The sequence below is a fragment of the Poecilia latipinna genome, unplaced genomic scaffold, assembly GCF_001443285.1.
Source record: "Poecilia latipinna isolate Pla-1442-1.1 unplaced genomic scaffold, P_latipinna-1.0 Scaffold1005, whole genome shotgun sequence".
Taxonomy (NCBI): Eukaryota; Metazoa; Chordata; class Actinopteri; order Cyprinodontiformes; family Poeciliidae; genus Poecilia; species Poecilia latipinna.
Genome location: NW_015113621.1, coordinates 23,501 through 34,927, shown reverse-complemented (window position 1 = coordinate 34,927; position 11,427 = coordinate 23,501). Strand labels below are relative to the sequence as shown.

The 11,427-nt window shown below is 39.3% G+C and overlaps 1 protein-coding gene across 3 annotated transcripts; it reads left to right on the top strand.

The window, feature by feature from the left end:
- The first annotated feature begins 3,406 nt into the window (after positions 1-3,406).
- LOC106958670 (DNA damage-inducible transcript 4-like protein) lies at positions 3,407-8,069 on the top strand. 3 transcript variants are annotated; one of them, XM_015050694.1, is made up of 3 exons: positions 3,407-3,571; positions 5,828-5,949; positions 6,336-8,069. In XM_015050694.1, the coding sequence occupies exons 2-3, from the start codon at positions 5,859-5,861 to the stop codon at positions 6,824-6,826; spliced, it is 582 nt and encodes a 193-aa protein (XP_014906180.1). In that variant the 5' UTR covers positions 3,407-3,571; positions 5,828-5,858; the 3' UTR covers positions 6,827-8,069. The 3 variants fall into 3 exon arrangements, with proteins under 3 accessions (XP_014906180.1, XP_014906179.1, XP_014906178.1); XM_015050693.1 differs by lacking the exon at positions 3,407-3,571 and adding an exon at positions 5,490-5,593; XM_015050692.1 differs by lacking the exon at positions 3,407-3,571 and adding an exon at positions 5,568-5,669.
- Positions 8,070-11,427: the final 3,358 nt, after the last annotated feature.

Genomic DNA, 11,427 nt, shown 5'->3' with positions numbered 1-11,427 from the left:
CATTTGTGTAACAATTGTGTCGTGGTGATCATAAGAAATACTTTTTAGAGGTTTTGAACATTTGCTTGGTGCTGATTTTGTGTTAAGACTTGAGGAGCAAAATTAATCTTTAGGGTAAACAGTTGCTGTGTTTTTTGGCCAGCAGAGGGCGCTGAGCGTGAGCAAGTTACTGCATTTGCTGAGGAGTTTCATAAGGTTGTCACCTGATGTCCCCGTTTGATCTTCACACAGAGGAGCTCATGAAGCTCTGTCAGGTCACAGATATGTCCTTACTCCATCTGTGGGCTCAGTAAGGTGAGACCAGAGGATCACTGGGCCCTCTTCCATCAAAACCGAGCGGGCATAATATGCAACTGAGGCCTTACCAACTGCAGTCTGGGCTCAGTTACTTTCTGTAATTGCAGGTGGTTGTGTTTTTTTTCTGCATGCTCTCAGCATTTAGAGTGCAGAAACTAATCTGACCAAATGTTTAGAGTCCCGCTGAAAGGTGAAGGTCCACCACACACAGACGAATCCTACAGCCAGACTGCAAGCCAAAGAAAAAGGACTGGACTGGTTGATCAGTGGTTGTAAGCCCAGTAAAGTTTACATTTATGTGGAAATCAAGATCCTAGAATGAGAAGCGCAGAATCCATGTTGCTTGAAGTTCAGCGTGAGGTCAGTGATGATGCCATGTCGTCTGCTGGTTATTGTCCCCCAGGTTTCTGATGTCCAGACACAGTTGTCTACCAAGACTTTTTAGAGAAGATGTATGGAGATACTGATGCTGCCAATAGTACCAAAAGCTAGCTCAATGACCATGATGTTACTGTGTTTGATTGCCCAACAAACTGGTCTAACCTGAACTCCGTAGGTTGGAGGAAGACGAGAGACTCCAGACCCGAAGGTTTCCATTAGAACCCACAGACCTTGGTATTTTTCCAGTTACTCCTGATCTAAACTGATGTATTGAAATTTTTATTTCTGTAAATTGTGATGATTTTCCTCTTCCAGCTAGTGAAAACATGACATTTAAGATTAGCTGTGTCTGAAGTGAACAGCACAATGTCATTTTTTAAATGTATATATGTTTTGCTTCCCCTAATTGATCCATATGGTCTTCCAGTTTTCTGCAGCTGCTTTTTTTTTTTTTTTTTTACACAAGGGCTTCCACCGCTCACATGAGCAGCCGTGTTGGTGTGTGAGGATCACGTATCACCCAGAGCATCGTCTGCAAAGGAAAACAGCTGTCTCTCATTGCAGTTGAGTGCAACTCAGCAAAAAGCCTCTGCAAGCGGCACGTTTCAGAGAGCAGAGAGGTGCCAGCCGCCACGCCAGGTGCTTTCACATGGACCACATGAGCTTCATCTGGACTGCGGCTGGTTGGTAATCCGAAACACGGCTCCTTTCATCTTCTGGGTCTTTCATGGAAACGGAAGGTGGAGCAAATTTTCAGTCACGTTTCGGTCAATTACATCTGACCGAAGGGGAGGTCAACAAAATGCCACGTGTTTGCTGCACAAAGCAAGAATAAAATGTGACATGTGACGGGACACTTTTATTTCGGGAGAGAAAAATGACAGAGAGCCAAGATATTAAGAAAAACAAATAATACAAAGGATGTACAGTGGATCAAAAAGTGTTCACACCTTGTTAAACCTGGTAAAATGACAGGTTTATATGATTTAAAAAAATTTTTTCAAACTTTTGCAGCTGAGCGATCAAATGATCTTTTATGCAACGTGGTTGCATAAGTGTGCACACCCATAAACCATTATATATTCAGCTTTAGCATTCAGTCATTTAATGAAGGTTCTCATTATGGCTTGGTAATAATTGCTGACTGTACCTTGCAGACATTTTTTAAATCTATCAGATAGTGAGGACCCCACAGGTCAAATCCCTCTTCATTCTTAGCTTTTTAGCAGAAACTTGAAGGTCTTAGGTTAAATCTTTTCATGATTTCATTCACTTTGGAAAAATAAAATCCCAGTTCCATCTGAAGAAAAGGAATCCCCACAGTAACGTGCTGGCTCCACCATGTTTTACTGTGGGTTGATTTTATAATTGTGGGAACCTTTTTAATGACACCACGGTACAGTGTCCCAGTGGTTATAGGCCTGGATGTTTTTCTTAGAATAACAACTTATAGTAGCCCTACCTTTTTGCATTGTTTGGTGGTTTGTTGTTTGATTGGTCGGTTGCTTTCTTGAATTGTTAGCTTTTTCCTGAGAGGGTTACTGACTGGTTGGTTGGTAGATTGGTTGATTAGCTGGTTTGCTATTTGTACTTGGCTTGGTTGGTGTGGTTTTTGCTTTGGTTGCTTGGTTGGCTGATTCTCATGGAGGTTGGTTGGTTGATTAATTAAGTATTTGTCTTAATTAATTAGGTTTTGGACAGTAGACAGCTATTTTTTTTTTTTTTTGCCAGTCTATTAAGTTTGTGGTTGGTGGACATTCAAAAGAAGCACTTTTTAATTTTTATTATATTGTATGTTTAAAGGTCTAGAAATAAATAAGATTATGTTTAATGAAGAAATTGTTGTAAATTAGAATGAAGGTGGTCTCCCATCACCGTGCAAGAACAAGCTGTTATAGACAACAGATGAATGTTGGAAAGCACAATGCTAAAACTGTGGATGGACTTTAACTAGGCAAGAAATGACAACCAAGAACTAAGTGGCTTAGATAAATATAAGATACATCTTAAGATATATGCACTTTAATAGCAAAAGTGGTTGCCAGATTTGTTTCTCTGGATTTTTTGAAATTTTAGTTTAATTATATCCTTTATATGTTTAGTTTTAAGAAACGTCATCAGTTATTTTACTCAAATTCTAGAAACATAAAACATGACCTCTTCAATGTGCCAAAGTTTCTATAAATCTAGAGATCTGCTGTTTGTCAGCATTGTCTGTCGTAACGGCTGCACAGTTAACCCACATTGCAGCTAAATCTGACTACAGATCAGGTTTCAGGCCATGCGTCCACAATCAGTCCCTTTTTTAAACGTTCCTCTTTATTGTATGTCAATGAAGATTTCTCACACATCATATAACCGACTGAGCTGATGATGGAAAAACGGTTTTCAGGCTCGTAAAGTTTTTATTTGACAGTGCAAACGGTCCAGGACAAACGGCTGTCTCAGCAGAAAGTGAACACAAGTGAGATAAAAGTAGGTCAGATCTGAATGAAAGCTTTCTCATGACGCCGTGCATTCTCAAGCTGAGCTCTGGTTCAGATGCACGCCCCGTCTCACTCCAACCATTTATTAATGATATCTCCATCGGCAGATGAGATTAATATACGGCACTTTTTACCCATTTCAAACATTCAAACTGTTACTAGTATTTACTCCTTCCTTAAGTTACCTCACACTCTGTATGTCTGCATTCATGGGGGGTAACATTACCTAAAGAGTGTGACTTTTTCCCCCCCCGGGGCATATTTGTCTCCATGTGACAGGGAGAAAGCTATCTGTCTGAGGCGCCCACTGGATTCCATTACCCTTCATTCAGCAGAGCAGCTGGGGGCAAGTGAGCCAGATCCAGTTACAGCAAGAAAATCTTGGTAACGACGGAGCATGTTGAGAGGTAAGCTGCTGATGAGACGTACTACCGGGCCTGTGCAGCTCCTGCCAGGTCCACACACACTGTAGACACACATCCACGCATGTAATGACAGTGAGAAAGGGGCATTCTAGGGTTTCTGTGCAGTTTTTCATTTGCTTTAAGCATACAGAAACAAATTGTTTTATATTTTGGTTCTAATGAGCCTGAGTTTCTTGTAGTCTTTTGAAGTGGTCTATAATAATAGACTCCAGGCTTTCTGAAGATCTTTGAAACTTTTTCTCTGTTCTCTGGGTGCTTTTTACTTTAACAGCACAGAATATTGGGCTGGTAATTGTCTAAAAAAACAACTGAGGAAAGTAAACAGGTGCAGGATAGAAGTGGTAGTATTAGGGCTATATTTAGATAAAAGTTATGAAATCTTTAATTCTTTGTCATTGTGTTGGTCTTGGTGTATTTACTTGGGGCTTTGTTTGTTGTGATGATTTGGCTAATTATTTAATTTGTAGCCCTAATGTTTTTTGTTGTTGGTTGGTTGGTTGGTTGGTTGGTTGGTTGGTTGGTGGTTGGGTTGTTCTGTATTTCAAATGTTTTTTTGTTTTTTTTGTTTTTGTCTTGATTTTTTTTTTTTCACAAGGGGTCACTGAGCGGTTTCTTGATTATTTGGTTACATTGTTCATTGATGGTTGGTTTGATTGGTCTCTTTTTTGCTTTGATTTGTTGGTTGACTATTTGGTTTGGCTGTTTTTTGAAGCCAAGATTAATTGGTTGGTTGGTTGGGTTGTGAGTCAGGCCACTATTTAGTTGAATGGTTCATTTGTTTAATCTTTTTTTTTGTTGTTGTTGTTGCTCCTGTCTGGGACAGAACAATGTGCGTTGTGTGCTTAAAAATAAATAAGCTCAAGCTGAAAACATTCTCATCTACTCCCAAAGAAGCTGAAGAGCTCAATCTCAGTAGATAAATGATAGTTTGTTTGAGCTTCCTTCACTGTGTAACTCCTGTCTAAAAATGACTTTGGTAATTTTATTAAAACATTGTGCTTATTTTATTGCTGAGCAAGAAACATTTTTTAATTTGAAATTGAATATATTAAACTAGATAATTTTGTCCCATGTGACAAACAGTCTGGACCCGGCTGAAGTACCATATACTTAGCTAATCACCTCTGTCTGCAGCTCAGAAAGTCATCCACAAGCTTCAGTCAGTGTAGAACTCAGCTTGCCATATCATCTCCAGAACCAGTTCACCTGGCACACCCATGGCTCCCAGTCAAATGTCACATAATCCCTCTTCTTACATTCAAGGCCATTGATAACCTCACTACTTCATACCTCAGTGAACTGCTGCAGAGTCTTCCTCCATTCACCTCTCTGTGCCCTTTGCTCAGCCGTCTATATATCTGTCTAATCCTCTATACATACACAGATCTATCTATCTATCTATCTATCTATCTATCTATCTATCTATCTATCTATCTATCTATCTATCTATCTATCTATCTATCTATCTATCTATCTATCTATCTCTCTCTATATATATATATATATATATATATATATATATACAGTCCCGTTCAATAAATTTGTCATCAAATACACTATCATTATTATTGAAAAAATCATTTATAATTTACTAAGCAAGTTATTTAGATTAATTACAACCAGTGATGTTTCAAACCTTTATTTATATTAATTATGTTACTGCTAATGGAAACATAACATTTAAGATCAGAATACTATATAAAACCAATAAAAAATAGATAGATAGATAGATAGATAGATAGATAGATAGATAGATAGATAGATAGATAGATAGATAGATAGATAGATAGATAGATCGATCGGTCAGTTCTTCCACATAGCAACACATATATTTTCTCCACCTATAGAATTTCCAACTGAACTAATCTTTTAGCCAATCAGGAACGTTATACATTAGGCTTTTGAAAGACGCGTTCTGATTGGTTAAACCCTCTGACCAGCTGAGTTGATGAAGGTATAAATATTACTGGGAAGTTCTGCGTGCATCGAGTTTGAATGTAAAAGGTACGTTTTCTGTGAGAGAAAGTGGCGTGGAGTGTGGCTTTATTTCTAAAAACTTAGTTATTTTTGTGGATTCAAGGTGATTAGTTTGCTTGTACATTTTTTTCGTTTTGTCAAGCTTGATTAAAACCTAATTTTTAGTTGGGGACTGCCGAAAGTAGCGTCAGTTAGCTGCTTTTTATGACTTATTAAAAAAAGGTGCTGGTTTAACTTATTGGCGCTTCCCCTGTTTTCCAGGCATCTGTATAGTGGATCAGTAACAGTCACCATGGTTGCTACGAGTAAATTAAAGACTAAAAACACGGAGGGTATTTCGGAGTTGGTTGAAAGGCGGTACGACCAGGTGTGCATCGAGAAAGGTAAGCCTGCTGGCGTTTTCTGTGCGTTTTATTGTTGGCGAACGTGTTGATTATTTCCAGCTGCTTGTTTGTCTCTGTGTGCTGCATGGCTGCAGCAGTGGAAGGGGGAGGGATGGCTATACAGGATGAAGTCATCCCTTTAGCCTCTGTGTAAAAAAAAAAAAAAAAAAGCTGGTGCTTAACCCCATATGCCTGTCCTAGAGCTTTATAAATTTGCTCTACTCAGTTAAGTATTTGATTATTGCATCTTTTTGTCCTTTTTCTGACATACCTGTGCACTGCAGCATGCAAACTCATTATCTTACTGCTGCATTGACTTGCATATTGTTGAAATGACAGTGTCCTGTATTTGATGTGCTTCAACTTCAATCTGTTTGGTTTTACAGAGTTGGATTTCTGGGATCACTGCATGGCCGAACCCCATGCGGCCGCAGACGTAACTGAGGACAGAAGCTGCCACCAGTTGGCTAAGATGTTTGAAAACTGCCTGTCCCGGGCCAAGAAAACGACGTTGCACTGCTCCTCTGTTCTGGTACCAGAGAAGCTGACCCGGAGGATAGCCTGCGAGGTTCTCCAGCTGGCGTCCTGCGAGCCCTGCGGCCTGCGCGGCTGCATCCTGTACGTCCACCTGGAGCAGGAGAAGGGCTGGAAGCAGCTGGAGCGCATCGCATGCGACGCCTCAGTCGTTCCCACGTTTGAGCTGACTCTTGTGTTCAAGCAGGACGGTTTGGCATGGCCCAGCCTGCGGGACTTCCTCTTGATGGGCTCGTGCTTCGGCCCGACCTTCAGGCACGTCATCAAACTGAGTCCAGGTTTCCGTCTGGTCAAGAAAAAACTGTACTCCTCCTTGGCTGGCACTGTGATAGAGAAGTGTTGAACTATGTTGGAAGCGAGAAAGTGTCTCTCTGTGGTGAAATGCACTTAAAAACTACAAGTGAGACCAAAGCGTTGTCACGTTTTCAGCTCTTTTGTACAAGTTTGTCACTGTAAGGTTAGGATTTTAAATGCTAAACAAACCAGATATTTCTGACTTCTGCTTCATAGTCCTTAAAAATTCCCTCTTTTTTCCTTAGAGCAGTTCCTCATTCAAGCACAATTTTACAATTTACCTTTTCAAAATGAATGTAAAAGTGTTCACGTCTACATGTTTGTGGGAGACGTACTTCTGTCAAGGGCACTAGCCACTTTGTAGATGCATCTGTGTTTCCAGATGCTTGAATGTTGAGCTGCAGTGACACAATGGGAGGTTTTCTTCCGAGAAATAAAAGCATAGTTTGGCAGTTTGAGAACAAGGCGATTGTTTACGTGCCCTCACTCAAAACTCTGCTAAAAAAAAAAAAAAAACCTCTGCTCTCACTCAATATCTCAGTTGTTTAGATTTGATGCCTCTTGAATCCTGCAGTATTTGCTTGAACTATAGCTCTCCGGTGCTTTTCCTCTAAGAGATTTACATCTTTTGGAATAATTACCCTTCCAACCAAAGTAATGTTTGTTTGTTTTTTTGTGCAAGAGGCAATAAATTTCTTTGCAGGAAAAAACAATTTCAAGGACAAACGGAGAAGGGCATTTTTCCTCCAGAGTCAAAGTTGTGGGTGAGAGCAATGGATTAATTTCATGAATCTGAGGGGAAACTGGATTGAAAATGTGTGCTCCTAGACTTTTAAATGGAAGAATTCCCATTGAAGGCGTCCAGGCTTGACTTGCAGACCATTGCAAGTCAATGCAGACTTGCAATGGTCTAGATGCCAGATGCATCTAGTTGTGATGATGCGTTCGGGGCTGCAAACATTAAGAGCTGTGAAGACGCCGTCATGGCGGGGGGGGCTTGTCACACCTGGGAACGTGGAGGCCTTAACTCGTACAACTGTCCAATCTGCACTCGGATCACAGCAATGGGCTGTTCTGTGTGAATGTTTTAATGCATTTTTATTTTTATACTGACCGATGCACCTTTACAAAGCAAGAGCCTTTATATAAAATTAAAAGTTTGGTTCACTTGGTGTTGGAGGCTCGGCTATTTTTGTGTACTTCGGTTTGTGACATTCTTTTTCTTTTAATCCTTATTTATTGTACAAGGCAAGTACTTGTTCATTAGCCAATAAAATATTTTATAATTTTTACTGCCTAAGCATTATTTAGTTTAAACATTTTTATTTTTGTTCAGTTGACTTGAATACTGTCTTTCAGCATCATTGCTAATCAAACATGATTGAAGTTGGTTGAGGTGCTTTGTACCAACTTTTACTTTAAATTGGTCCAAATATTCCATGCTGCATGGTTTGTTTTAAAATTCTAATGGTTTGTTAAAACCTGCTAGTAAGTGGATTACAGTGTACTGGAAGGTGTTGAAATTAATTTAGTGCATTGCAATAAATTATTTGAAAAGTTATATTCTATATTTGAGTTTAAAAAGTGAAACTTGCCACTTTGTAGTAATTACTGCTAAGTAGCTATATTTGAATTCAACTTGCATAAGCTAAACTTTAGACTTGCTAAATTTAGTTCTGAGACATTGCAAAAACTCTACTGCCAAGATTATAATGGCTTCTACTTTTTAAAGATTCTGCACTTGGACAAAATAGTGTGCTCAAGTTAAAAGAAAATGATTTACCGGTTAATTTGAGACTGAGGAATCTGCTGTTTCTCAAACCATTTGCAAGAACTTGTGGCATTTCTCAGTTATGTAACTGTAATTACTTTAAAAGGCCTGTTAAAGAAAACATTGAGAGTAAAATTATGACACTCTGGTGAGAGATTTTTCAAGTTCTTTTTCTTTCCAAAAATCCTTATTAAAGTGTTTGAGGCTCTGGAAGGCCTGACCTCATCTAATGATCTACCACTTTGTATGAAACTGTAACCAATTAAGTTATGAGGTCATTCTTGCACAAGCTACTGAACAGACTGACACTGTTTTTGCAGTTAATGGAAAGATCACATGAGAATATGCAAGATGCAGTGTCATTGTGAAGGACAAAGAAGCACTGACCATATCCTGAGGCGCGCACACACACAGCACCCCTCGCCCTGCTGCCTTAATGTGGGTCAGGACTATAACCCTCTATTGTTTAGCCTGTCGAGGTCTGCAAAGCTGTGGGAACTCTTAAACATATGACATAATCTAAAACTGGACAGCATTTTATGCTTTTAACTATTAAAATGGTTTAAATTATTGCTGTAAAAGTTTTTACATTACAACAAACACCAAATGTGTTACGGGTTACGCTAGCCTAACTGCAAAGTTTATTGTCTTTTTGAAAGATGAACCAGCTTTCACCCATAGCCACTTTTTATGTTTCATCTGAAAAGTGTGAAAGCTGTAAAGTGGTAGATTTCCAAGACAGTAATTATGGTCATTTGAAAAATATCTAAAGTTTTTTTTTATTTCCATGCTAGCATTAGTTAGCTTCCTCTTAGCACCAGTTATCCATTTTTAGAAGTAAATTTGAGTGTCAGATTAAACTTATCATATGATGTATGAATAGCTAAGTAATTAAAACCTTGTGAATACTGTCTCATTATACTGTTTGGCTAGGTTAGGCTAATTTCAATGCTGTCTGTCTTTATGCAAAGTTGAGCTAGCTTTATCTTGGCTCCATTTTGGTCAGAAGATTTGGGAGTGGCAAATTAGCTTCTTATCTAACTTATGTTCAGTTAATGAATATAGAAATAAATGAATGAAAAGATAAGTTCTGGGTTATACAATGTTTTACCAACTTAAGCTAACTGTAGCTTGGCCATTGCCTTCCTTTGCATTTCTGTTTGATTCTCGTCTCCCTTCTGTGCTCTGTCTGGGCTTTCTCCCTTTGAGTTTGATTTCTATGGTAGAAATTTTCTGATCTTAACGAAGATTATTACGGAGCATCGAGAAAAGAGTAAAAAAAAGCAATCTTGACTTATTTTCTGGAGATCCTGTGAAAGTTTCTCGAGAGTCTGTATGTTTTGCAGGATACAAAGGGTCAGTTTTGAGAAATAATGATATGATCACAGCAAATGTACACCCATGGGAGAGATTTATTATTTGTTTATGTGTTTATTTATTCCTCCATCCATTATATAACACGCTTATCCTTGCAGGATCTCCAGCAGTCAACAACCAGGAGGCAGGGTACACCCTGGACTTTCTCATAAATAAAACTATTCCCAAGCTAAGCCTAGCTTAGCCTAGCTTAGCTTAGCAATGTGAGCTGGATTCACTTTCAAATGTTTAGATTTTGTCTGGAAGATTTGACAGCAATGAAATGTTAAACATTTTATTTTGGCCCCCAAAAAAGTCAGATTCATCTGCACTTCGCTGAATTCACTTTAAACTTTGACAAATACGAAAGTGATACATTAAGTTTCTCCACCAACTTTGCCAAGAAACTGAAATAAAACATTTTTTCTCAACAGTAGCCTCCCTCATGATTTAATTTCACATATTTCCAGTGACTGCAATGTTTGCAGCATTTTAAACATACATGGTTTTTACAAGAAAATTAATAAACAAATTCATATCTCTCTGCCGAAGAGCCACTCCAACATAACCGTTGTAAACGTAGGCCTGGTGGAAAAGTACTGAAAGCGTTTTCATGCAGCTGAAATCGATATAATCTCAGCTGCACTGTGCTGGCTTGGCAGCTCATTTGCCAAAGCTTATGAATCTAGCGGTGGCACTTGAGATCCTCGGTGTCAGCATGATTCACCTCAGCTTGCACAGAGAGAGGCAGCGCTGTGATGTGCTGCCACAGCCTCGCAGGCCGAGTCTCACTGAGGAGGGTGATTGCACAAGCACTCTGCCTACAGATGTTTACCAACTTTGAGCCACCTTTCTGCCCCTGCGGGGGCTGACAGGGAGGCTCAAAGTCACAGGATAGGCCTGTTTGTTGTGAGGTCTCAGAGATACGCCTGGCATGGTTCCATGTTTCCCTTCCTCCTGACCCGTTTTACTGCCTCCTTTTTGGAAGAGGGAAATCTGATAAACTTGGCTGGAGAGTGATTGCATGTCACCCTGGGACTCCATGTTGCTTATCTCGACGTGTTTATCTGCCTGCTGTTGGTTTGTGTGTATTTTATGTCAACAATGCGTTTTGTTATTTTGTATTTCATCTTTTTTTTTATGTTAAAGATGGCGTTGTTATCGGAGACTCTTTTCAGACTTGCTGTTATGAGCTTTTTAAGATTCAGAGTCTTGCCAGCAAACTCATGTTTCTATATAAAATGCGGAATAAAAATAGCAGTGGTATGCTTCCTGTTGTTTCCCTTTTCTTCACCACTCTTGCTCCATTTTTGACAACCACTGTCCCTTCCCCATCTTTAAAACTCCTCAGCGTTGCATCTTTATTTTTGCTTTACGTAAACATGATCTGTCTCTCTAAAACACTCATTTTGAATCCTGTCCATTTGGGCCAGACTCAGTAAATATCTGAACATCATCAGCTGTGCCATCTCCACCGCCACCTGCTGTCTCTCTATTAATGCCACTGTCTAAACCTTGGATCA

Bases quoted from the DNA above. Each gene is read 5' to 3' on its own strand.
- LOC106958670 (XM_015050694.1), top strand. From the start codon at position 5,859: ATGGTTGCTACGAGTAAATTAAAGACTAAAAACACGGAGGGTATTTCG. The intron at 5,950-6,335 runs GTAAGCCTGCTG...TTGGTTTTACAG, and splicing joins CCAGGTGTGCATCGAGAAAG to AGTTGGATTTCTGGGATCAC.